The sequence below is a fragment of the Geotrypetes seraphini genome, chromosome 2, assembly GCF_902459505.1.
Source record: "Geotrypetes seraphini chromosome 2, aGeoSer1.1, whole genome shotgun sequence".
Lineage (NCBI taxonomy): Eukaryota > Metazoa > Chordata > Amphibia > Gymnophiona > Dermophiidae > Geotrypetes > Geotrypetes seraphini.
In genome coordinates this window covers 3,597,300-3,625,270 of record NC_047085.1, presented here as the reverse complement: position 1 = coordinate 3,625,270, position 27,971 = coordinate 3,597,300, and the positions used below count along the sequence as shown (strand labels likewise).

At 46.1% G+C, this 27,971-nt stretch overlaps 1 protein-coding gene across 5 annotated transcripts in view; it reads left to right on the top strand.

Moving 5' to 3' along the window:
- The window catches only part of MROH1 (maestro heat like repeat family member 1), a 411,563-nt gene that overhangs the window by 155,173 nt on the left and 228,419 nt on the right, over positions 1 to 27,971 (top strand). For all 5 annotated transcript variants that reach the window (XM_033934479.1, XM_033934480.1, XM_033934481.1 and 2 more), the window contains 3 exons: positions 1,210 to 1,354; positions 2,894 to 2,934; positions 22,880 to 23,021. In XM_033934479.1, coding sequence (XP_033790370.1) covers positions 1,210 to 1,354; positions 2,894 to 2,934; positions 22,880 to 23,021 — 328 coding nt within the window. The remainder of the gene's footprint in view (positions 1 to 1,209; positions 1,355 to 2,893; positions 2,935 to 22,879; positions 23,022 to 27,971) is intronic.

The following is a 27,971-nucleotide window of genomic DNA, read 5'->3' as shown; positions in this document are numbered from 1 at the left end:
CTCTTTTAGCAGCCGCTGCGCACTGTGCCGTCGGCTTCATTGTCATGTCCACCATTACCCCCAAGTCCCTTTCTTGGGTACTCTCATTCAATAACATCCCTCCCATTGTATAGTTGTACCTCAGGTTTCTGCTTCCCACATGCAATACTTTACATTTCTCAACGTTGAACTTCATCTGCCATCTCGTCGCCCATTCCCCTAATTTGTTCAAGTCTCTTTGCAATTCTTTGCAGTCCTCCTTAGTCTGAGCTCCACTAAATAGTTTGGTGTCGTCCGCAAATTTTTTTATCTTGCACTTCGTCCCTGTTTCTAGATCATTTATGAATATATTAAATAGCAGCGGCCCGAGCACCGAGCCCTGCGGAACACCACTCGTGACCCTCCTCCAGTCTGAGTAGTGGCCCTTCACCCCTACCCTCTGTTTCCTACCCGCCAACCAGTTTCTGATCCATCTGTGTACGTCTCCGTCCACCCCATGGTTCTTCAGTTTCCGGAGTAGACGTTCATGAGGCACCTTGTCAAAGGCTTTTTGGAAATCTAAGTATATGATGTCTATGGGGTCTCCTTGGTCCATCCGTTTGTTAATTCCTTCGAAGAAGTGCAATAAGTTAGTTAGGCACGATCTCCCCCTGCAGAAACCATGTTGGCTGGTTATCAGAAGTTTGTTTCTTTCAAAATGTTCATCGATGTTTTCTTTTATCAGTGCTCTAAATTGACTTCCCAGTCATTAGTAGTGGTATAGAAGCTTTCAACAAACAATGCAATTGGGTGAGACTAGATGTTTCTACGGGAAGAGGGCTCAGGGAGCCTAGTGTGGTTGGGTGAGACTGGATGTTTTATGGGGGAGAAGGCTGAAATATAGTGCAGTGGGTTGGAGTGATACTGGATAATTTTGGGAGGGGTGCATAGAAGAAAACTGAGTAAATTGATTACAGTAGGTTTTGGTCAGGCACATTGAGATGCTACTAAGGGAACAGTAGGATGTCTTTGAAGGGACTTTTGTTGAAGAGCAGAAGAACAATTTTATTACTGGACATAAACCTAGACCAATAGAGGAGATACTGAGCTGTGTGCTTGGGTGGGAAGAGTTATCCCAGGACTCTTCACAGGGCAGAAGCTTAGAATATGTAATAGAGGAAGAGATGAATTATTGACAGGAACTGGTAAGGTATCTGCAGTATTAAGCAGCTGTTTGCTACATGTCTCCAGGTGCTCTGGCCATACCTTCTGGAGTTTGTGGTACCTACACAGTACACCAGTGCCCTAACCCCTGTCTGCAAGAGCCTCACCCATCTGGCAAAGAAGCAGCAGGAAGGAGGAATTGAAGCCTTTCTCCTCAGCTACAGAGTGAATGGTTAGTATTGGAGGTACAGCTCTTGGGCATTGGTTCAAATTGCTGTAAGGACAATGTTTGCTTGGGGTTGGAGGAGGAGAAGTTGTTCTTCAAGATGCTAAGATGTGGCTCTTGGGATGGGTGCACTTGGTGGAGGGTGTGTGTGTGTGCTGGTACTACCTTTTGGACTATATACTCCTGGCTGAATTTCCTTTTCCCACACTGAATTTCAACCTTGTCAGCATCTTCGGAGTGCAGTATTGGCAGCAATTCCCACATGCTGCCTGCCGCTACCCCGGAAGTTTCTCCACGGCAGAGAGGAGGCTTCCGGGTTAGCCACAAGCAGCATAGCTTGTGTTGATACTGCGACCCGAAGAAGCAAGCCTTAGAATGCAGGGGAGGAAAGGACGGAAAATTGGTGGCACAGGGGGAGGAAAGATGTGAAAGGAAGGAAAGTTTATGGCACAGGGGGAGGGGAGGGTTAGAGAAAGGAAAGATGCTGGTACAGGGGGAGGAGAGGGAGACATACATGGTGAGGGTGGAGGATGTAATTGAATGTAATGGAGGGGAGGAAGGGAGAGATGGTGCATGGAGGGGGCTAGAGAGATTTGACACAGGGCACAAGGAAGGGAGCAAGAGAGGTGTTGGACATGGAGGTGGATGAGAGGGAGGGAGAGATACTCAGGAGGTAGAAGGGAGATGTTGGATCCAGGAGAAAAAAGGAGTGATGGAGAGCAGATGCTGGACTACAAGGTGGAGAAAGGAAATCATTGAGAATGGTAGAACCGTGAAGGGGAGGAGAGGGTGGCAGGGAAACAGATGAAAGGATAGATTTAACAGAGGGTAGAAATGTGGTCATGGGGGGTACATTGAAGATGAAAGGGAATGGAGGGCTGTGGAAGGAAGGAGATGGGGAATGGGAGAGAAGATGGAAATTTGATAGGTACCTGAAAAGTGAAAAAGAGGAGTAGGGTAAGAAAGAGGCAGAAAAGAGCTGAAAAAGAATGATCAACACTTCATAGGCAGATGTAGTGAAGGAATAGACTAGAGAGAGTAGAAAAGGCGAATGGATAGCAGCCACTTGTAGGAGAATTAGCAGACGACAGGAAAGCAGAAAAAAGAAACTGGAACCAACATGATGGAAAAATAAAACATCCAGACAGCAAAGGTAGAAGGAAAAACATTTTATTTTAAATAAATGGAATATGACTAATAATTAGCAAAAATATTGCTTAAATTTTGACAAATAAGCTTACAGAATTTGCTAATTTTGTACGCAGAATTTTGAATTTTTTTTTGCATAGAATTCCGCTAGGAATAGCTATAGCGAGAACTGCAGTCCTTTTGAATAATGGGGAGGGGGAAAGTGCTCGCCAAGGTACAGAAAGAATCTCATGTGTAAGCTTGCTTTTCCACTCCCTTTCCACTCCCTTTCCTTTTGCCTCTGCTCCTTCCCATTCCTGGAACTAGTCCCTGTTCTATCCTTCCTCTCACCATGGTGTGCTCTGTGGTAACTGCTTCTCAGTAATGATCTAATATCTCTTTCTTTTATTTTTGCAGTGAACTTTCCTTCTCCTTGTGCTCTTGTCACGCGACTGCTGGTGAGTGATTTTTCATGTGCAGGATTTCAGTTATCCTGATTTCTTTATAATTAGATTCTATGAGCCACAGGGACTGTGGAGAGTGATAAATGAGTCTGTTGAACTCTCTCTGGACAGTGGCTGAGCTTCAATCTAATTATGTACATCTCTTATAAGTACTTGTAAGACTTGCAATATTTATCTTCAATCTCTCACCCTTCAGACCATTGCCGCAGTCCTGAAACTTTGTACTGCTACATGTTCAGGAAGCTGTGAAGTTCATGTGACTCTTGCAAGCTGTGCTCCCAGCTGCCCTCCAGTTTTCTTTTTTCCTGTTTCATTGTCTGACCATGAAGTCACTTTTGCATCTGCACCTTCTCACCAGCAGTTCGATATAGTACCGAGAAGGGGTTTGGGACTTGGGTGTGATGGTATGTGATGATCTTAAGGTGGCCAAACAGGTAGAAAAGGCGATGGTGAAAGCTAGAAGGATACTAGGGTGCATAGGGGGAAGTATTGAAAGATTTAGGATGGGCTTGTGAGGGCAGACATTCACAGTCTGAATCCTGAGAGGTTAGAGGGTATTCAGAAAAGTTGAAAGGGGACAGATTCAAAACGAATGCTAGGAAGTTCTTCTTTACCCAACGTGTGGTGGACACCTGGAGTGCGCTTCCAGAGGGCGTAATAGGGCAGAGTACGGTACTGGGGTTCAAGAAAGGATTGGACAATTTCCTGCTGGAAAAGGGGATAGAGGGGTATAGATAGAGGATTACTGCACAGGTCCTGGACCTGTTGGGCTGCCGTGTGAGCGGACTGCTGGGCATGATGGACCTCAGGTCTGACCCAGCAGAGGCATTGCTTATGTTCTTATGGAGCTTAAGGACAGTGCCATGCATGATCTATTACCTAGAAATAACCAAGAAGAAAAGACACTTTAATTTAATCATGTAATTGTAATGCATGTAATGAAAGAGCAGACTGGATGTACTGTTCAGATCTTTACTGCTGTCATTTACTATGAAAAAGGAGGTATTGATGCCCCTTTTATAAGACTCTGTGTACGGTTTTGGTCTTTGTCATAAGGCGTATGGGGACAGACTTAAAGATCTCAATATGTTGAATAGGTAAAAGTGAATTTAATTTTTGCAGTTTAAAAAAGTACAAAGACTAGAAGACACTTGATCAAGTTACATGGAAATACTTAAAAAAAATAGAGAAGCTCTGGACCTCATTGCCAGATGATGTAGTAAGAGAAGTGAGTATATCTTGTATTAACAAGGGTTTGGACAAGTCCTTAGTCTGCTACTGAGACAGGGGAGAAGCCACTGCTTTACCTGGGTTAGAGAATGACACGAGGAAAAAATTTATCACCATTCCTGCCCCATCCCTGCGAGCTCAGTCCCCTCCCCGCCCTGCAAACTGTCAGATCCTATTTGCATAAACCTCGAATAGTTATGATTTTATAGTGAACTTATTTTATTATAGTATAAAAAGAGACAATATTCCGTGCAATTGTCATTTTATAAATACAAATAATACAGAGCAAGGATCAACAAAACCCCTGTCTCCCCTCCCTTTCACAAATATCCCCTCCACTATTGTGAAAACTGAACAAACCAAATTAGTACAGAATGCTATATAGAAAAATCAAGCTAACAGAATACCTCAGTCACACATGACAGGAATAGTGTTAGGGGAGAGCGACTAGGGCAACTGCCCCCTGGTCAGAGAGAGAGCCCTAAGCCAGCTGGAAGCTAAAGAAGCACAGCCTGGACTTTGCGGTCCCCAGTTATGTCTAATACCAGCTCTAGCAGGATACATATTTCAAATCTGAAATATTCAAATCACAAAATATAAAATAAATTTTTTTTGTTGTTGTTGTTGTCTGGTAATTTTATTCTTCAAATCACATTGGTCTCAGGCTTTGGTTTTAGGTTCCTTCTGTCTTCATCGTGGCATGGCTGGTTCCTGAAGGTAAAATAGGTGCAAGAGGAGCTGGGGAGAAGATGCTGAGTCTGACATGGGCGCAATTTTTTTTGCCACAGGAGTAAAACTTTTCACCGTTCCTAAGGGTTTTGGCAAAGGCAGATCGTGTTTGACGAACTTGCTGCACTTCTTTGAGGGAGTAAACAGACAGATAGACAAGGGCGATCCAGTCGACATTGTATATCTGGATTTTCAGAAGGCATTCGACAAGGTTCCGCATGAACAACTACTTCGGAAAATTGCAAGCCATGGAATTGAGGGTGAAATACTCACATGGATTAAAAACTGGCTGGAGCATAGGAAACAGAGTGGGGTGCCACAGGGCTCGGTTCTTAGACCCGTGCTCTTTAACATCTTTATAAATGATCTGGACATAGGTACGACGAGCGAGGTGATTAAATTTGCGGATGATACGAAGTTATTCAGAGTTGTAAATACGCAGGGGGATTGCGAAGATCTGCAACGTGACATAATCAAGCTCGAGGAATGGGCATCGACATGGCAGATGAGGTTCAATGTGGATAAGTGTAAAGTGATGCATGTCGGTAACAAAAATCTCATGCACGAATACAGGATGTCCGGGGCGGTACATGGACAGACCTCCCAGGAAAGGGACTTGGGAGTTCTGATTGACTAGTCGATGAAGCCGTCTATGCAATGTGTGGCAGCAGCAAAAAGGGCAAACAGAATGCTAGGAATGATAAAGAAGGGGATCATGAACAGATCAGAGAAGGTTATCATGCCGCTGTACCGGGCCATGGTACGCCCTCACCTGGAGTACTGCGTCCAGCACTGGTCGCCGTACATGAAGAAGGACACGGTACTGCTCGAAAGGGTCCAGAGAAGAGTGACTAAGATGGTTAAGGGGCTGGAAGAGCTGCCGTACAGCGAAAGATTAGAGAAACTGAGCCTCTTCTCTCTCGAACAGAGGAGATTGAGAGGGGACATGATCGAAACATTCAAGGTACTGAAGGGGATAGACTTAGTAGATAAGGACAGGTTGTTCACCCTCTCCAAGGTAGGGAGAACAAGAGGGCACTCTCTAAAGTTGAAAGGGGATAGATTCCGTACAAACGTAAGGAAGTTCTTCTTCACCCAGAGAGTGGTAGAGAGCTGGAACGCTCTTCCAGAGGCTGTTATAGGGGAAAACACCCTCCAAGGATTCAAGACAAAGTTAGACAAGTTTCTGCTGAACAAGAACGTGCGCTGGTAGGGCTAGTCTAAGTTAGGGTGCTGGTCTTAGACCAGAGAGCCGCCGCGTGAGCGGACTGCTGGGCATGATGGACCACTGGTCTGACTCAGCAGTGGCATTTCTTATGTTCTTATGTCCCCATTCTCGCGGGGCGGTGAAAGGTCTTGTCCCCATTCCTGCGGTAAACCAGTTGCACATGTTTCCATTCCTGCGGATTTATTGCAGTGACCCATGGTTTACCGCGGTAAACGGTCCCCGTGTCATTCTCTAACCTGGATCGCTAGCATGGAATGTTGCTACTCTTTAGGGTTCTGCTAGGGAATTGTGACCTGGATGGCGTACTGGGCTAAATGGACCATTGGGCTGCTCCAGTTCTTATAAGCTTCACTGTATTGAAATGTCTCAGTCCTAAATACTGTAGCTCCAATTGCAATAAGGTGCTGAGAAAAATAATAAGGGTAAAGGGTTATAAATTTGATCTACTGCCTTTTGGTGGTTTAATGAAGTAGTTTACATATTACATACAGGTAATTTTCTGTCCCTAGTGTGTTCGCAATTTAAGTTTTCTATTTGGGCAATGGAGAGTTAGGTAGGGTTACCAGATTTCCCCGGATATCTTTTCAAAACCCGACACTTTGTCCAAGTTTTGAAAATCTTCTGGCAACAAACGAGGTTGGGACGGCATTCGCACATGCACAGATGCAACACAGTGACATCACGCACATGTGTGTGACGTCATCGCGTCATACCAGTGCCTGTGCGGATGCCGTCCGATGTTACTCGTTGTTCGAGCAGGACGTGGGGTGGGGCTGGGACGGGCCTGGGGGCGGGGCCATGGGTGACTTGCCCAGGATCAGAAATAGCAGCAGTGGGAACTGAATCCACTGCACTAACCATTACGCTCCTTTTCTTCCTCTGTGCCATACTACAGGATATAATACATCCAATGTAATATTCAGAAGTATACTTTCTTAACACAGCTGCTGAAAAATCTTGCTTTAAAATTCAGATTAGTTAAAAAAAAAAACCAAACTGGAGTCCATACCACTGTTCCTTCTAAGCTGAGAGGGAATCTTCTACCTCCATTGCTGCCAGTGAGGAGCAATACCTCGATATTGTGTTTTAATCACTAGGGAAAGGCCAGTTCCCTGGAGTCCTGCAGAGGTCGACTGTCCCTCACTATTGAAAATGTGATAATGAAACAGCACCACCCAGTGGCAGGACTATAGATGAAGATCTCCTGCTTATCTTAGAGCAGTGTCTCGAAAACTTTTCCAAGCCACTGCACACTAAACTTGGGTCTATGGCCGGAGGGTCTCTGCACAAACATCAACGCAATGTTGTCACAAGCATTTATGACATCATGCCTAAGTCCACGCATGCACGGAGGCCCTCCAGACAGGTGCCCTGAGCTTCTTAACCCTGAAATTACTACGCCGGTGGGGAGGTGTGGAGAGCAGGAGAGTCACTGACTAAGAGGAGAGACACCATTGCCGGCTTACTCGCCTACACGACATGCCTCTCGCAGCATACCCAGAATCTCGTTGTGGCACACTGTTTGCAATTACATGGATTAGAGGGAACATTGGTACACACTAAAGACTCCAATGTGGCTCATGTTTCACTATACTTTCCTCATGGAAAGCAATTTTGTGATCTAATTTTATTCAGGTAATATCTATGCAGTGGGTCTGTGCCAACTTCATCATAAATCAGCAGTGGTAAAAAGGCTTATTTTAAGAATTCACAAATAAATATGTTTTTAACATTTTTTCTAAATCCAAAATAATTATTAAAATATTAGTCTTATAGCCCGTTACATTAACGAGTGCTAGAATATATGTGTGTGTGTCTGTCTTTTTTTTTTTTTTTTCCTTGGCTGTCCACTACCACCCCTTGCCTGCTCCCCCTGTCCATACTCCCTTCCTTTTACCTCCCCTGTGTCCTCCACCACTGCTCACCTTATCCAGCAGAAGCCCTTCTCCCTTTGTTTTACCTCCCCATGTCCATCATCACCTCCTTCCTGCTCCCCCTGTCCAGCAGTAGGCCTGTCTTCATTTTGCTGCCCTTCCTGTTCATCAGCACCTCTTCCCCTGTCCATCAACCCCTTTTCTGCCCCTCCATTTCCGTGTGCTGCAGCATTTCCCTCCCACCCCACTTCCCTGTGCAGTATGTTTCTCCCCCCCCCATACCTTCCTCCTTAACTCCATGCCCTACCATTCTCTCCCCTTCTGCTCCCTTTCCTCCTTCAACTTCATCGGGCAGCAGCAGCATTTATAATTAATTGCTGTTGCCGGCTTCAGATCTTCCTCTCTGGCAGGTCCTGTCTACTTCATGAAAACATGAAGTAAGCAGGACCCGCCAGAGAGGAAGGCATGAAGCCGGCAACAGCATTGAATTTTAAACACTGCTGCTGCCCGAAGAAGCCAGACCTTAAGCACAAAGCTGGGGGGGAGGGTTTTAAAAGGTATTGCGGCGTCGGCGGTGGTGGGGGGGGGGGGTTGAAAAGCCATCATTTAAAAACTTATTTTAAAATGCTGTCCGGGTTTGGCCGCCGTGGCCTGCAGCCGCCAACAGCCGCCACGGCCAGCAGCTGCCGCGGTCGACATCCGACTCGGGCCGCCACGGTCGACATACGCCTCAGGGGGAGGTAGAGAGAGAGCTTCGGGTGGCCAGCAGCCACCGCGGCCGAAATCCGCCTCGGGCCGCTGACAGCCGCTGCGACCAACATCCACCTCGGGGGGGAGGGAGAAAGAGAGCTTCGTGCGCATGCGCACTCCTACCTGCGGTGCCCTACAGCTCACAGAAAACGGGCGCACAAAGGTGGGAGTGCGCATGCACGGCCTAGCATTTTATTATATTAGATTGAATAGTCACTGGAAGACTATACCAAAACTGTGCTGCCAAAAACATAAATGAACAAGTGTAACGGGGTGTACAGCCCCATCACCGGGAATAAGAAAAGATAAGGAGGCATCATTATTGGAAAATCAATATCATAGGTTAACTTAAAGACTGGGAACAGGCTCCACAGAGACACTGATTGAAACTCATTTGCATATGCATTTACCTATGGGAAAGGTAGCTGCGTTTGGACGAACAGAAAGGCTTCAAATGGAAGACAGAAAGGGACTGGAAGTAGAAGCTGAATCCTAGGACACAAGAAAGGAATTCCCTGACCTCTCCCAAAGAGGGGTGCACAACAGTTCACCATGAGCAAGAAAGGAAGACACCAGGGGTTTTAAATCTTGGGATGTTACTCATGCTTGAATCTAAAAAGAGATTGGTTTTGTGCTAGTCCGATAAGGTCCTCCAGATTGTTTTCAACATGTCCAGCTATCTGATTACAGGTCACCCTCTTCGCCTAGTTCCTTTGATCTTCCCAAACATAATAATAATAATTTTATTCTTATATACCACCAAAGCCATAATAGTTTGAGGCGGTTTACAATAAGAAGAGCTGGACAATCAGTGATGATAGGCACAATGTAAAGTCATTAAATACATGTAAACAGGATACAGAGATAAGAAGAGCTGGAACAATCAGTGAACAATCGCGAAAATAGGCACACTGTAAAGTCATCGAATACATGTAAGCAGAGAACTGAGAAGGCTTGAGAGTTCTTGGTTACAAATCAGTTAGAGTATAAAGAGATGGGGCTTTAAGAGTTCTTAGGTTACAAATCGGTTGTACAAGTTTGTTTTTACTAGTTTTCTAAAACTTAGATAGGATGAGGAGTGCGAAATAATGTTACACAGCCAAATAAGGGAGACAACGCAGGAGCAGAAAAGGATACCGTGAAAGAAACAGTAGAGACTGCTAAGCTTAGAAAGTCCAAGAAGGTAACACAAAGGGAACTCAAATGTATGTATACGAATCCTAGAAGTCTGAGAAACAAAATGGGAGAATTAGAGAAAATAGCAAGACACGATGAACTGGAAATCATTGGCATAACAGAAACATGGTGGAATGATGAAAACAAATGGGACACAGTACTGCAGGGATACAAACTATACAGAAGAGATAGAGTAGGGCAGAAAGGTGGAGGTATTATGTTCAGGATGGAGTAGAAACTGTTAGAGAGGCTACGACGGAAAGGACTGAGAAGCTGGAGTCCCTCTGGCTCAAGATTCCTAGACACAATGGTGCAGACACAAAAATTGGCCTTTACTATCGACCCCAAGGACAGACGGAGGAGACAGAACAAGAATGTAAGACAGGTAATGTAATAATCATGGGAGACTTCAATTTCCCGGGGATAAACTGGAACCTGGGAACCTCGAACTCGAAGCGCTAAGGGACTGCTTCCTGGAACAAATGGTGGGAGAGCCGACGATCGGAAACGCCACCTTGGACTTGATCCTAAATGGCATTATCCCAGGACAAGCAGGCAGCATATTCTTGACTGATGGGTGACGGCACCGACGGAGCCCCGGTACGGACAATTTTAGAGTGATTGCACTCTAAGAACTTGGAAAGTTCTAGTAGGCCGCACCACGCACACGTGAGTGCCTTCCCGCCCGCCGGAGGCGCGCGGTCCCCAGTTTCTTAGTTTCCGCGGAGCTAAGAAGACGCATTCTTTTCAACGGCCGTTGAAAAGATCTTTTTTCGCCTTCCCGCTCGCGAAAATTTTATTAGGAAGAGTATCTTCCTTCTTTTATTTCTTTTTTCTTATTTTTTTGAGTAAAAAAAAACAAAAAAAAACTTTATTTTTTTCTCTCGGGTTCGCCCCAGCGGGGCCTGTTGCCATCATCGAAGCCTCGGCTTTCGATTTGGCAGAGGCCGTCTTTACTTTCATGCCCCCTCAGCCAGGGTTCAAAAAGTGCCAACGGTGTGCACGGCCCATTTCTTTGACCAACCCGCACAACTGGTGCTTACAGTGTCTGGGTCCGGATAATAGGGCTTCCACCTGCACCCGTTGTGCCACTTTAAAGAAAAGAACGTTGAAAAATTGACAAATTCAACAGAAATTACTTTTCGGTGCCGAGATGGCTGATTCTGCGGCATCGACACCGGCATCGGCTCCTTCGCAATCGGCACCCACTTCTTCAACGCCGCGCAACACTGCACTGGCGTCGCACCAGTCAGGTAAGCCGACTAAGAAGCCTTCCCTGCTCGAGCGCCCTCCGGTCGCTGTGGCAGCGAGTCCAGTCCTGCCGACCACGAGGCGCCCGCGCAAACGCTCCGCCACCATAGAGGTGAGTGCATTGTCATCGGGCTCCTCATCCTCTGGGCATCGAGCGGCACCACAGGTACCGCAGAAAAAGAAAGCGGTACCGGTGCCTTCACTGGACAAGCGAATTGCAGCCGTCCTCCAGGTGCAGCTTAAAGAGCAGTTGCAGCAACTCCTCCCTGCTCTCTTGGCACCGAACCTTCCAGTCCCGGTCCGGTCTGAGCCACCGGTACCGACAGTGGGGCAGCCTCTATTGTCTGCTTCCACTTATCGGTACCGATCCATTTGGCTTCCTCGACTTCCATGCCGGTACTGGCACCGGAACCGAGGGCTCTCCATCAGGCTGTCCAAACTTCAGCACCATTACAGTCTCTAACTTCTCCCGGTACCACTTCTTTGAGGTCAGGAAAGTCGGTACGTAAATCCCGACACCTTGAACCCTCGACACCGGATTCCTGGGATCGAAGTTTTCAAATCAGAGATCCTGATCTGTGGGGCGACTCCGAAGAGCCTCTCCTCTCTGAGGGTGAATGTTCATCTGGTGAAGAGGATCCTTCGGTTCAAGATCCATCCTCTAAACCAGACAATGCCTCCTTCACGACTTTTCTGAAGGAGATGTGTGAGTCTCTTTCTATTCCTTTGGAGGCTGAGTCAAAAAAATCCAAAGCGATCCTTGATGCACTGGACTTCGACCAGCCGCCAAGGGAATTTCTGAAGTTGCCCCTCCATGATATTTTAAGGGAGACTTTCTATAAAAATCTAGAAACTCCCTTGACTATTCCAGGGGCTCCTCGTAAATTAGACTCTTTATACAAAGTCATCCCCATACCTGGATTTGACAAACCTCAGCTCCCGCATGAGTCTTTATTGGTGGAATCTACTCTCAAAAAGTCTGCGGGAGCTAGTATGTACGCCTCAGTCCCTCCTGGCAGAGAAGGGAAGGCCATGGACAAATTTGGTAAGAGGTTATACCAAAATGCTATGTTGGCTAACCGGTCTGGTAATTATGCCTTTCATTTCTCTTTTTATTTGAAACATCTCATTCAGAATCTGGCTTCTTTTGAGAAATACCTACCTGACCGCAAGAGATCTGCTTTTCGTCAATGTTCTTCCTCCCTTCTCCAGCTTCGGAAGTTCATGGTACGTTCTATTTATGACACATTTGAACTTACCTCGAGAGTCACGGCCATGTCTGTTGCCATGCATCGTCTAGCCTGGCTGAGAGTGTCAGAGCTTGATGTCAACCATCAAGATCGCCTGGCTAATGCCCCATGCCTAGGGGATGAGCTATTTGGTGACTCTATGGACTCCACCACGCAAAAGTTGTCGGCACATGAGACTCGATGGGACACTCTTCTCAAAACCAAGAAGAAGACTCCACCTGTCTGGCCTTTTCGGCAACAATCAGCCTATCAACGCCGTTATGTGGCTAGATCTTTACCACAGGTTCCTCAGCAGCCTAGGCGTCAGCGTCAGCAACAGCGTCAACCTCCTCGGACGCAACAGCAGCAACAGGTGAAACCTCCTCCACAACAGTAGTCCACGCAACCCTTTTGACTTCATTCTCCAGGGCATAGCCAGTGTTCTACCATCCGCCCTTCTGCCTCAACCCATAGGAGGATGTCTTTCTCTGTACATCAGCCGTTAGGAGATCATCACCTCAGACCTGTGGGTCCTCAACATCATCCGCCACGGCTATTCTCTCAACTTTCAGACTCTTCCTGCCCAAAGTCTGCCAAGAGAGTCTGTTTTGAACACTCCTCAGTCCTCCCTCCTCCTTCAAGAGGTCCAATCCCTTCTTCTTCTGAACGCCATAGAGGAAGTTCCTCTCGATCAGAAGGGGCAAGGATTCTACTCTCGTTATTTTCTAGTTCCCAAAAAAACAGGAGATCTCAGACCCATATTAGATCTTCGCGATCTCAACAAATGCTTGGTCAAAGAAAAATTCAAAATGCTTTCTCTGGCCACTCTTTACCCTCTTCTCAATCAAGGCGACTGGCTATGCTCCATCGATCTCAAAGAGGCATACACTCACATTCCGGTCAATCTGGCCTCTAGACAGTACCTCCGCTTCATGATCAATCACTGTCATTACCAGTACAAGGTGTTACCCTTCGGTCTTGCCTCCTCTCCCAGAGTGTTCACCAAATGTCTAATTGTGGTGGCTGCTTTTCTATGCTCTCATCATCTTCAGGTCTTCCCTTACCTGGACGACTGGTTAATCAAAGCCACTTCCTCTCAGGCAGTGCTCCTTGCCACCAACCAGACCATCCTTTTTCTACAACTTCTGGGGTTCGAGATCAATCTACCCAAATCACATCTCATCCCTACTCAGACTCTTCAATCTCTATGTCAGCAGGTGCTTCCACAACACTCCATCTCTGCCATGTAATTATGATACTCTTGGGTCACATGGCCTCGACAGTTCATGTCACCTCCTTCGCACGTCTTCACCTGCGCACTCCTCAATGGACCCTAGCTACCCAGTGGTCCCAAGTGATGGATCCTTGCTCACGACACATATTTGTGACATCATCTCTTCGTCAATCTCTACGATGGTGGTTGATATCTTACAATCTCTCCAGAGGTCTTCTGTTCCATCTACCTCCTCATCAACTAATCATCACCACCGACGCCTCCCCTTATGCCTGGGGGGCTCACTTGAACGAGTTTCAAACTCAGGGCCTTTGGACGGCTCAGGAAAAGAAACATCACATCAATTTCCTGGAACTCCGGGTGATGTTTTATGCCCTCAAGGCTTTCCACCATCTTCTCTTTCCTCAAGTTCTACTACTTTGCACAGACAATCAAGTTGCAATGTACTACATCAACAAACAGGGTGGGACACGCTCTCGCCTCTTGTGTCAGGAAGCCCAATAGATTTGGTCTTGGGCAATAGATCACCAATTATTCCTGAAAGTTGTCTGCATTCAGGGAGAGCAGAATTCCTTAGCAGACAATCTTAGCAGGATTCTCCAACCCCACGAATGGACTCTCGATCCTTTGACTCTCCAGTCCATTTTCGCTCAATGGGGCACTCCTCAGATAGACTTCTTTGCAGTTCCTCACAATCATCAGCTGCCCCACTTCTGCTCCAGACTTTTCTCTCCTCACCGTCTGGCAGCGGATGCATTTCTCCTGGATTGGTTCAATCTGTTCCTGTATGCTTTCCCTCCTCTGCCTCTCATGTTACGAACCTTGTTCAAGCTCAAGAGGGAACAAGCCACCATGATTCTCATCGCTCCACGGTGGCCCAGGCAACATTGGTTCTCCCTTCTACTTCAACTCAGTTCCAGGGAGCCCATTCTTCTTCCACTGTTTCCTTCTCTGCTTACCCAGCATCAGCAGACCCTTCTGCATCCCAACCTCCAGTCTCTGCACCTGACAGCTTGGTATCTCTCGGGCTGACTTCAGCTTATTCTCTTCTATCTCAGCCCGTTCGTTCTATTCTGGATGCTTCCAGGAAACCGGCCACTCTTCAATGCTACCAACAGAAGTGGACCCGGTTCTCTTCCTGGTGTCTTCTTCATCATCATGATCCCACTTCACTTGCAGTGGAGACCTTGTTAGATTATCTTCTTTCTTTGTCTGACTCTGGTCTCAAGTCTACTTCCATCAGAGTCCACCTCAGTGCTATTGCTGCTTTTCATGAGCCAGTTCATGGGAAACTTCTCTCAGCTCATCCTTTGGTTTCCAGATTCATGCGGGGTCTTTTTAATGTGAAACCACCTCTTAAGCCCCCTCCTGTAGTCTGGGATCTCAATGTGGTTCTTTCCGCTTTAATGAAGCCTCCGTTTGAACCTTTGGCTACAGCTCCTTTCAAGTTTCTCACTTGGAAAGTGGTTTTACTTATTGCTATCACTTCTGCCAGGAGGGTCACTGAGTTGCATGCACTAGTTGCTGATCCACCTTTTACAGTCTTTCATCATGTCAAGGTGGTTCTGCGTACACATCCAAAGTTTCTCCCTAAGGTTGTCTCGGAATTCCATCTCAACCAGTCGATTGTCCTGCCTGTATTCTTTCCGAAACCTCATTCTCTTCCTGGAGAACAGACTTTACATACTTTGGACTGTAAGCGGGCTTTAGCTTACTATTTAGAGTGTACTAAGCCCCACAGATCAACTCCCCAACTCTTTCTGTCCTTTGATCCGAATAAATTGGGACATCCCATTTCTAAACGTACATTGTCAAATTGGCTTGCAGCGTGCATTTCTTTTTGTTATGCTCAGTCCGGACTGACACTGGAAGGTTCTGTCACAGCCCATAGAGTTCGAGCTATGGCAGCATCTGTAGCTTTCCTCCATTCCACTCCTATTGAGGAAATCTGCAAGGCTGCTACTTGGTCCTCAGTTCATACTTTCACATCTCATTATTGTCTGGATGCTTTCTCCAGACGGGATGGACACTTCGGCCAGTCTGTTTTGCAACATTTATTTTCCTAATGGCCAACTTTCCCTCCATCCCTCTTTTTGTTAGCTTGGAGGTCACCCATCAGTCAAGAATATGCTGCCTGCTTGTCCTGGGATAAAGCACAGTTACTTACCGTAACAGGTGTTATCCAGGGACAACAGGCAGATATTCTTGCGTCCCACCCACCTCCCCGGGTTGGCTTCTTAGCTGGCTTATCTTAACTGGGGACCGTGCGCCTCCGTCGGGCGGGAAGGCACTCGCGCGTGCGCGGTGCGGCCTACTAGAACTTTCCAAGTTCTTAGAGTGCAATCACTCTAAAATTGTCCGTACCGGGGCTCCGTCGGTGCCGTCACCCATCAGTCAAGAATATCTGCCTGCTGTCCCTGGATAACACCTGAAGGTTGAAATCGGAGAGCTTTTGCAAAAACTTGCCAACCTGTCAATTAGAACTGGACAGATACCGGACGATTGAAAGATATCGAACGTCACGCCAATTTTCAAAAAAGGATCAAGAGGAGAACTGGGCAACTACAGACCTGTGAGTCTTACGTCTGTCCCTGGAAAGATGGTTGAAGCACTGATTAAAGATAGCATAGTCCGGCACTTGGATACACACGACCTGAAGAGAGCCAGTCAACATGGCTTTAGGAAAGGGAAATCATGTTTGACAAATTTACTTCAATTTTTTGAGACCGTGAACAAACAAATTGATAGTGGAGAACCGGTGGACATAATATACTTGGACTTCCAGAAAGCGTTCGAGAAGATTCCACATGAAAGACTTCTCAGGAAACTACAAAGCCATGGAATAGAGGGAGATATACTAAGATGGATAGGCAAATGGCTGGAGAACAGAAAACAGAGAGTGGGCATAAATGTGAAGTTCTCAGACTGGGAGAAAGTGACTAGCGATGTGCCCCAAGGCTCGGTACTTGGGCCCATCTTATTTAATATTTTCATCAATGACCTAGAAGAAAGAACATCCAGTGAGATCATCAAGTTTTCAGATGATACAAAGCTATGCCGGGCAATCAGATCGCAGAAGGATAGCAAGGAACTCCAGAGTGACTTAAAAACATAGAAAACGACAGTGGGTCATTGGTATGGGCAGACTCGATGGGCTATAGCCCTTTTCTGCCGTCAATTTCTATGTTTCTATGTTTCTATGACAGCAGAAAAGGGCCATAGCCCATCAAGTCTGCCCACTTTAATGACCCACCCCCTCGACTTTACCCCCCTAGAGAGCCCACATGCTTATCCCATTTACTTTTAAAATCTTGCATGCTGCTGGCCACAATCACCTGCAGTGGAAGTTCATTCCAATGATCAACCACCCTTTCGGTGAAGAAATACTTCGCCATGAAATTTCCCTCCTCTGATTTTTAGCTGATGCCCTCTTGTGGCTGAGGGCCCTTTAAGAAAGAAGATATCATCTTCCACCTCGATACGGCCTGTGATATATTTAAATGTCTCAATCATGTCTCCTCTCTCTCTCTCTACGTTCCTCAAGTGCAATTTATTCAGCCTTTCCTCATACGGGAGATCCCTAAGCCCCGAAACCTTCGTGGTGGCCATTCTTTGAACCGACTCGACTCTCAGCACATCTTATGACTTGTGTCAGTTAGAGAAATGGGCGGAGAAATGGCAGATGAAGTTTAATGTGGAAAAGCGCAAAGTAATGCATTTAGGCAGAAAGAACAAGGAACATAAGTATAGAATGTCAGGTGCAACTCTGGGTAAGAGCGAACAAGAAAAGAACCTGGGTGTACTGATAGATAGGACCCTGAAACCGTCGGCACAATGCGCGGCAGCAGCAAAGAAAGCAAATAGAATGTTAGGCATGATAAAGAAAGGAATCACGAGTAGATCGGAGAAAGTTATAATGCCGCTTTATAGGGCAATAGTCAGACCACACTTGGAATACTGTGTCCAACTTTGGTCTCCCAACCTAAAGAAGGATATAAAACTGCTGAAGAGGGTGCAGAGACGAGCAACGAAGCTAATAAAAGGTATGGAGAACTTGGAATACGAGGAACGACTTAAGAAACTGGGATTGTTCTCCCTTGAGGAAAGGAGACTGCGAAGGGATGTGATCGAGACTTTCAAAATACTGAAAGGAATCGACAAAATAAAGCAGGAAAAAAAATTATTTACAATTTCCAATGTGACACGGACAAGAGGACATGGACTGAAGCTAAGGGGGGACAAGTCCAGGACAAATATCAGGAATTTCTGCTTCACGCAACAAGTGGTGGACACCTGGAATGCTCTCCCAGAGGAGGTTATTGCGGAATCCACCATTCTTGGATTTAAAAGCAAACTAGATGCACATCTCCTTAAGAGAGGCAAAGAGGAATATAGGTGACTAAAATTACGCCAGGTGTACACCTGGCTGGGCCTCCGCGTGTGCGTATCGCCAGACTTGATGGAACGAAGGTCTGATCCGGAGATGGCAGTTCTTATGTTCTTATGTTCAGATGAACTGCTTGGAAAGCAAGTGTTCTGTCCAGGTATCTTTTATATCGGCAGGCCTTTATTGTTGGATGGGTAAACATGTGAACTCTGCATGTAGGCCTAATAAAACAATCCAAGTTGAAATGAGAGACCAAGTACATAGGGGCCGAATCAAGAATAGATTTGAAACAAAGACAGGCAAATTTGAACAGAACTCTTGCCTCCAGGAGCAGCCAATGAAGTTTTTGATAATAGGGAGTTATGTGTTCCCGTTTTTTTATACCAAAAATCAGTCGTACTGCCGAGTTTTGAATAATTCAGAATGGTTTTCTTGAAAGACCCCAAATAAATGATGTTGCAGTAGTCGAGCAAGCTTAGAATGGAGGATTGCACCAGTAAACGGAATGAAGTTGCATCAAAGTACTTTCTGATGGTTCTTGGTTTCCATAGTGTCGAGAAGCCTTTTCTATCCAATAACTCCATGTGTGCATCTAGAGTAAGGTAACGGTCCAGAGTCACTCCCAGAATTTTTATGGAATCGACAATAGGAAAGTCTTGTCCATTCAAAGAAATGCCCTTTTCCAATGATCTGATGTGACCAAAATAAGACAATCGTAACTTCATCATTTGAGCTTTGAGTGACATATCTGATTTGTTCTCTTCCAGAATTGATTTGTTAGTTCTGGTTGTCCATGGCACAGATAAAATCCTTCTCCAGCACCAAAGCTCAAATGAGTCAGTCTTATTTCTGTCTTGTTTCCATCATGTCCAGCTTTCACATCCGTAATTGACCACTGAGAAAATGAATGCATGGACAAGTCTAATCTTCGTTTGGAGAGTTATTTTCTTGCCTTTGAATACTTTGTCAAGAGCCTTCATAGTTTCATAGTTTTATTAAAATTCGATGAAACGCTAATCCTAAAATTCGAAGCGTTGTACAATAAAAACTTTTATAAAAAAATTAATGGGGGGCTAACACAAAATAACAAATGAGATAGTAAAGACCTACCAAACAAGACATAGGATAGGTTAGCAAACAAGTGGAGAGAAGGTAGAACTACAGTTTTGTAAAATGACTCATCGAAGAGTGACTCATTTCTCTTCTGCGGATTATGTCTTCCCTGCTAGTTGCTTCTTTGTTTATGAAAGAGCCCAGGAGGTAGAATAGAAGTTGTAAATGATTTCAATCACCTTCAAGCTCAAAATCTTTATCGTTTTCCGTGTTCATGATTTTTGTCTTGTTTATGTTCAGTTCTAATTCCATGACTTTTGGCTTTTGACTTAAATTGATAGTACCGCTGAATATATGAATAAAATTAAGTGCTGCCGCCCAGAGTTTTAAACTTCACCCAGAGAAAAAAATCTCATTGCCAACTTGTTGGAGTTCTTTAGTTCTTCTTGAGTGGGGATGGGATCAGAGGAGCGGGTAGTGAGTTTGGAAGAGGAGAGAAGATGTGTGGTTTCCTCTTCTGTGATCTCAAAGAAGGAAGAAAAGGGCAGATGGAGGAGGAGTGAGAGGTGGAAGCAATTTGGACAAAAACTCACAGTTAATCTTATGAATCTTGTCATGGAAGTACTTGGTCATAGTCTGGGAAGAAAGTGAAGGAGGAGCTGAAAGTGAGATGAGTGTGGAGAAGAGACATGAGGGTTGGTGGGAACTGGCTGGGAGGAATTGACCTAGGTGGTAATTTTCCAGGTGGCAATTGGTGGGTGAGAATTGTCCGGGTGACTACTGACCCAGAACTGTAAGGATATGATCTAAATTTCAATAAGAAAAAGAAGTTGAACCTTTTTCTTTCTGCTTGAGTCTGGAGATGAGCATCAAACTGATGGCATTCCTTGTCACATGCTGGGTCTATGTCCAATCCGAGAGAAGATGCTAGTGGCAAAAGATTTTGATCTGGGCGTATTTCCCCTGGAATAGGGCAACCCTTCAGGTAGCGTCTGTCTAGGTGGATGCCTAGCTATGCTCCTTAGATCCAAGTGTGACACAGAAACACAGTTTCAACATAATTGTGAGTCTTTATTCTGGGCTCTACCTGGTCTCAGTTCAGAATATCCAACAGAAGAGAGAAAAGAAACAATAAAACAGAAAGGAAGGCAAAACCAACGTTTGCTCAAAGTCCAAGTGTCCCTCACTATGCCTGAGCTTTCTCTAATCAGAGACTAAGTCCTCTTCACCCGGGTAGTGCAACCATTAGAACCTTTAATTTGCACTTCCCCAAAAAGGAGAAAGGAAAAAAAAAATCCATCAAAAGTAGCAACTCAAAAAGCAACCAACACTTTAGCAACACATTGTCCTTGCGGCCTGCAAAGCAGCTGTCACTGCTTCCCTTTGTTTTTTTCCTTGAATTGTCCTTTTTTCTCTATCAAATGTAGTTCTAATCCTTCTTCCCATTCGTTCACATTCATCAGTGTCTATAAAAAATTGTCATTTCCCCGGTTTTGTCTTTGTTTATATTGTAAATTAATTTGTCGCAGAGTTTTGGCTTTTTTGTACACCGCCTAGAAGGCTTGATTAGGCGGTATAAGAAATTTTAAATAAACTTGAAACTCCCAAAAGCTCCGCGTTAGGAAAACTGTGGAATATGTTTCACTCTTGCTTGATTAGCAAAGCCCCTGAATAACAATTCAATCTCTGATGATCAAACATACAGGTTCTATTCCCTACAATCACCGATTTCGCTAAACTTCCATAGCCTACATAGTCCAACAAGCATGTGGCCCAAAATGCACTTCTTTGCTGATAAGCAAAAGGAGGAAGGGAAAAAAGGTATTTGGTACTTCCAACGGCAGCCTATCACACAGTCTCTCAGGCAAAAGAGAAAACTAGCACTGAGCCAAAAAAAAAAAACAACAACACACCATTCCTTCATAAACACTATTAACACACCTCCATGTCTTTTTCAGGCTCACCTAGCCCCTTAGGCAATTCAGAAGTGTTCATTTCCTCTGGTAATTCTTGGCATTGAGTGTGTTCCAGCAGGGTTTGCTCTCCCTCTTCAGCCATCCACCTTATTACCCTGATATACCTCTGGGGGACTGTTCCTCCCTTCATCCTCCTGTCTCTGGGCTTCTTTCTTATACTTAACATCCCCATGCCCAAATCACCTGAAAAGGGGCCTGTGCCTTAGTTCACTCGAGCTCTGTGTGTTTTCTGTGCTCTATGCAGTGGGGCTGTCTTAAAGGAACAGGCTTCTCTTTAAGGACTTAAAACCCACCAGACTTTGCAATGGGTCTGTTCCTACAAGGAACCTCCTGCTTATTATCAATGCCTTCCCCTGTCATGTTCTCATTCATTCTCTGAGGAGTAGGCAGCTGATTCAGTGTCTGTTATTAACCTGGTCAGCTCTTCTGACTGAAGGGGAATGTGTTTTCCATAAATTCCTTAGGGACCAATCTAGGACTGGTGCTGGGTTTGTCACAACCTTTAATTTTTATTTATTTATTTATTTATTTAGATTTTTATCCCGTCCTCCCAGTAGCTCAGAACGGTCTACAAGTGAACATACACAATTGAGGGTAATTAGACATATAAGAAGTGCAACAGGTTTGGATGATTGGACTTACAAGACTGTGATGTGAGTTTAAGTACAGGCAATACAGCAATTTAAGAGGAGAGTTCAAATATAAGTAGTTAGTTTAAGTACAGTTATGTGAGATTAGGTAGTTGTGTAGTTTAAGTACAGTTTGTCAGAGGATAGACTAAGATAAGATTGTACTGGAATTTAGGGGGAAGGTAGGAGAGAGGATTGGGGGGTGCTTAAGGGGGGGGGAGAGACAGAGGGGATCTTTAGTTGAAGAGGAGGGTCTTTACCAATTTGCGGAATGTTAATAATGAGTTCTGTTGTCTGAGTTGGGGAGGGAGTTGGTTCCAGAGGTGTGGAATGAAGTGACTGTAGGATCGTTTGCGGGCAGTTTCTGTGAGGAGGGACCTTCCGGGGGGGGTGCATAGACGTATCTCCGATTTTGAACGGAGGGTGCGAGTGGGGGTGTAGATGGGAAGCTTGGATTTTATGTAGGAGGGGGTGGTGGAATGAATTCTTTTGTGGGCGATTGCCAGGGCCTTGAAAGCACATCGCTGGCTAATTGGGAGCCAGTGTTCAGTACGGAGTGCTGGGGAGATGGGATCGTGGTAGTTGAGATTGTGTAGGAGGCGGATGGCTGCATTTTGGACCCGTTGGAGGCGTTTGAGATTATTTTTGGTTAGTCCATTAAATAGGGAGTTACAATAATCCATTCTGGAGAGGACATATGCGTAGAGGAGTTGGGTGAGGTCAGGTTTGGAGATGTAGGGTTTGATCCTTTTCAGCTGGCGAAGGTAGTAGAAGGAGGTGGAGATTACTTGGGATATGTGGGCAGATAGGGATAGGTGTCCGTCTAGGGTTACTCCTAGGCTGCGAACCTGATCTGTTGCCGTTAGTAGAGTGGAGTCCCATGCTAGTGTAGGACGTGGGTATTTGGTGTTTTTTTTTCTGATCCATAAGAGTTCGGTTTTAGAGGCGTTAAGTTGAAGAATGCTTTAAGTTGAAGAAGGCGTTAAGAATGCTTAGTTCCTTCATGTTTTTAAGTATCATAGCGCACAAACTCTAGCGCAGGACATCTGTCCTGCTCAGTAATTAACATTCTTGCTGAAACTTAGGATTCTTTCTGAGGAGGCTGGAGGCTCACTCTTGTTGGAGGTGCTCTCTTTGTGTCCTTGCTTGCACACTGAATACCGTTCTCATAATGTTCCTATTTTTTTTTTCAGGTGGTATCTTCACGCCCTTACCAAGGGGAAGGTCAGGGCATGTCTGCTTTGCATCTCTTGAGGGTTATGCAACCTAATATCCATGTTGCTGTGGAAGAGCTTTGGGAAGAGGCAATCCCACGGCTCCTGGAGCACCTGGAAGGTAGAGCATCAAAAGGATGGAAGGATGGGGGAGAGGTGGATATTCAGATACTAGATATACTCCACTCTGACTAAAAGGAAAAGGGTCTTGGTGTCGTAGTGGAAAATATGTTGAAATCTACTGCTCAAAAGAAAATAGAATTTCATTAATTACTAGGAAAGGAATAGAGAATAAAACAATATCCTAATGCCTCTCTATTGTTCTAGGTTGCCACTGCGGCTAAAGTATTTTGTGTAGGTCTAGTCTCCCCATCTCAGAAAAGATATAGTAGAATTAGAAAAGCTATAGAGAAGGGTAAAGGAGATGAAAAACTCTCCGGAAAGAGGCGCTTTAAGAGTTTAGCCCTCTTCAGCCGAGGAAGGTAGATATATAATAATAATAATAACTTTATTTTTCTATACCGCCATATTCAGACGACTTCTAGGTGGTTCACATCGAAAGAAGGCTGGACAGTCAGTGAATTACAAATGCATGAGGGAAATGTTACAGAAGAAAAGGGTTGTAGGGGAGGGAAAGTAAGAGGGGTTGAAAGGGGGAGGGAAAGTGAGAGGGGTAGGAATTGCCTGAAGATTGCTTCGGGTTTGTAGGGGGAAAAAGCGTAGTGAGCGCAGATTGGTCTGTTTAGGTGATAAATTTGTCAAACAGAGTGGTTCTGATAGATTTTTGGAATGCGTTGTAGGTCTGTCTGGTTTTATTTATATACCGTATTTTCACGCATATAACGCGCGCGTTATACACGATTTTACAAACTGTGCATAACCATGCGTGTTATACGCGTGAGCGCGTTGTACCAAATTTTTTTACATAGTTTCCCCCCCCTGATGTCCGATTCATCACCCCGAAGGACCGCTCGCACCCCCACCCTGAAGGACCGCTCGCACCCCCACCCCGAAGGGCCGCTCGCACCCCCACCCGAAGGACCGCTCGCACCCCCACAGCCTCCCCCCTCCCCCTCCCGCATAGAGAAGCTGCCTACCGTTGTTTCCGGATGCCAGTGAGCCTAGCTGCTTCCTCTGCCGGCGGTCCTGCCCCTTCTCTGAGCCCTGCGCTGCGCTTCTTCCTCTTCCGGCGGTCCCGCCCTTTCTCTGACATCAGAGAAAGGGCGGGACCACCGGAAGAGGAAGCAGCGTAGCGCAGGGCTCAGAGAAGGGGCGGGACCGCCGGCAGAGGAAGCAGCTGGGCTCACTGGCATTCGGAAACAACGATAGGCAGCTTCTCCATGCGGGAGGGGGAGGGGAGGAGGCTGTGGGGGTGCGAGCGGTCCTTCGGAAAGGAGAGTCGGGGCGGGCGAGAGGAGAGTCGGGGCGGACGAGAGGAGAGTCGGGGCGGCATGGGCAGTATACGCGTGTGCACGCTATAGTAAAATTTTTTTACATAAATTTCTGCTCCCCGCGCGCTATACCCGTGTGCATGTTTTACAAGGGTGCGCGGTATATGGGTGAAAATACGGTAGTTTCCCAGCCAGGATTGTTGTCTGTTAGCTTGGAACATGAAGGTTCTGTCAAGGTAGGATTTATATTTGCAGCCAGTAATTTTAGGATAGGCCTGTCCGATTGCCGGCAGGAGGGTGCCCAACCCCTCCTGCCGGAAGATGCATCCACTCCCACCAACACTAGGCCAATCAGGCCTTAGGCTTAGTGGGGATGGGCGGACCAGCTATGCATAAGGCCTGATTGGTCCAAGCTTCTAGAGCCTGGGCCAATCAGGCCTTAGGCTTCGCATGATGGGCCGGGAAGGGGCGGGCCCGCTTCATTTCGACGAGGTGGGCCTGCCGGCTGGACGGGCAAGATCCATCTGGTCAATAATTAAAGGTTAGTTTGGTGAGGGGGAGGTTTGGAGGCTGTTAGCACGGGGGGGTGCGGAGGGGGGGCATCTTCCGGCAGGAGGGTTTGGGCAACCTCCTGCCGGCGATCGGTAGTGTCGCGGGGAGCGGGGGCATCTTCCGGCAGGAGGGGTTGGGCACCCTCCTGCTGGCAATCGGACAGGCGGTCGCGGCCGCTATACTTATAGCGAACTGAAAGAAAAATCACTCCGTGGACCTATTCAAAGTATTATATGGATGATATAACAAAGTTCACAGGCTTGCTCAGAATCATGGAGGGGAAAACTGGGGCGAACCCTAGAGGAAAAACCACCTCACAGCCCAATCATCGCATGGACAGTAAACCAGACGTTATATCATTTCATATATGTTTTTACGTTGTGAAAAAACTACGGTCTACTATAGCTGTTAGTCAAAGAACTTAGGCAAACTTAACTTGCAGCTTGCGAGTTCCGACATGCATGTTTCGGTCCTGCCTCAGGGAACACACAGGAAAAGTTAGAAAGAAACACTCATGCGATGGGAGATTCCAACAAGCAGTCAAACTGCGCTATATGCGCTTCTCTATGTGAGACAACAGTCCTCTGTTGGAATCTCCCATCGCATGAGTGTTTCTTTCTAACTTTTCCTGTGTGTTCCCTGAGGCAGGACCGAAACATGCATGTCGGAACTCGCAAGCTGCAAGTTAAGTTTGCCTAAGTTCTTTGACTACAAGCTATAGTAGACCGTACTTTTTTCACAACGTAAAAACATATATGAAATGATATAACGTCTGGTTTACTGTCCATGCGATGATTGAGCTGTGAGGTGGTTTTTCCTCTGGGGTTCGCCCCAGTTTTCCTCTCCATGATTCTGAGCAAGCCTGTGAACTTTGTTATATCATCCATATAATACTTTGAATAGGTCCACGGAGTGATTTTTCTTTCAGTTCAACATATGCATTTTATCACTCCTGTTACATTGTTTGTAACTTGTCCCCTTTCTCATATTTGGCTATTCTTATAGCAGCAGAGAGATCCCTTGCCGCAATAAGTATAGCGGCTGCATTTACTCTAACCCGATTCTGTAACCGGTGTTTGTAACATGGACGCTGGTTACAGAATCGGGGTTTAGTGTAGGCCCGATTCTGTATAGGACGCCTCTCCTGGGCTGTCCTATACAAAATCCGGCCCAAGGAGTCTGTGGTAAAGGTCAGAAGTATAATCCAGGCATGGATGTGATGTTGTTTAAAAATACCATCATAGAAGCCCAGATCAGATATATTCCACATATTAAAAAAAGGTGGAAAGAAGAGAAAACGAGAGTTAAAATGTGAAGTGAAAGAGGCTATTACAGCCCAAAAAAACATCCTTTAAAGAATGGTGGCAGCCATTCAGCAAGTGGCGCAGGGCCCGAGAAGCTTGCTCATGCGTGTCGGTGTTCCAGACACAGAAGGAAAGGTGCAGGGCAGGAGTGCGGAAAGTTTCCTTCCTGCCCATACACCACTGGACCACCAAGGATGCGAGAAGAGATACACGGGGGAGGGGGGTAAAAAAATTGTTAGTATCGGCCAAAACGGGAGAGATCCCTCCTGTCCTGGCCTACCACTAGACCACCAGAGGGGGAAGAGGGTACAGGGAAGGAAGGTGTGACATGGTGCAGAGCCTGTCAGGGAGGGGGGACAGGATGCAGACTGGGATCCCCAAGCACGCCAGCAGAGGACCTCCTCTAGAGACGGCCATAACTCTCCTCCATCAAGCGCAGCAGTCACTGGCAGCATCCATAAGTCACCGAGGTGCCAGCATCTGTGACTCAGGGATGCTACTGCTGCCTGCCAAGCTTGGCAAAAGGGTTCCCTGGCCAACTGTAGAGGAAGTCCTAATCTGACAGTTTGGGGTCCTCATCAGATGAGTATTTATATTTTATATTTATATTAGAGGCTTTGGTAGAAACCCGTTTACAAAATATGTATTCTTTCCAATTAATATTTCTAAATTAATAAAGTGTCTTTCCTTATTTGTAAATGGGTCTCTACCAGAGCCTTTAATTCAGTAGCATAATTAAATGAAATAACTACTTCTGAAGTTTATGGGGACGGGTGGGGACGGATTTGATTCCAGTGGGGACGGGTGGGGATGTGTTTGACTCCTAGCGGGGACGGGTTTGATTCTACCGGGGATGGGTTTGATTTCTGTCCCTGTGCAACTCTCTAGTTCCACCATCTGGCATAGGTAACTTGTGAGAGGTCCCCTCAAGATCCACAAATGGTTTTTAATTCAGCAATGAGTAAAGAATCAAACAATACAGCATCAAAACCATTTAAAGCAGAATTGAGAGAGGCACTTTTCAGGACAAAGGTTACATAAGAAAAATGTGCAAAAACTGAACTGGAAACCCCAAAACCCCAAAACCAACTCAGCAAGCACTTCATTTTGTACTAAACACAATTGGTAGCCATGAGAGGGGGCTGGACCTCCCACTTTGAGCTTAGTCCCCTCAAAATGAATATCTCCCTTGCTGTAGCTGGTGGGACATTTTTTTTCTTCCATCATCTTGATCCCAATTTCTGCTTTTTTCTATCTTCTACTAATTCTCTTTCCAGGCCTCGGAAACCCGGTTCCATCCCTGCAGGAGTCCCATGAGCCTGGGGGGAATCCCCGTGGGAGTCCCGTAGACCTGGAGGGGATCCCCACGGGAGTCCCACAGGACTCGTGGGATTCCCGCAATCCCTGTTCCCATGCAGACCTCTAGTGCAGAGCCTGGCAAGTAGTGAGGGGGGCTGGGTTCAGAGACTGGCAGGGAGGGGGGCTGGCTGCATAGCCTGGTAGGGCAGGGAGGGATGGGAGCTGGGTGCAGAGTCTGGTAGAGAAGGGGGCTGGGTTCAGAGCCTTGCAGGACAGGGAGGTAAGCGGGCTGGGTGCAGAGCCTGGTAGGGGAGGGTGTGAAGGAGGAAACACTGGGTACAGATCCTGACAGGGCATGTCATGTGAATATTAAGCCCCCATCTTATATTTGAGTACAGTAATGTCAGGAAATACTTCTTGATAGAGAGGGTTTTGGATGGCTGGTGGAGGCAAAAACAGTGGCGGATTTCAAAAATGCATGAGATAAACACAAAGTATCATGAAATATAAAAAAAACCAAGAAGA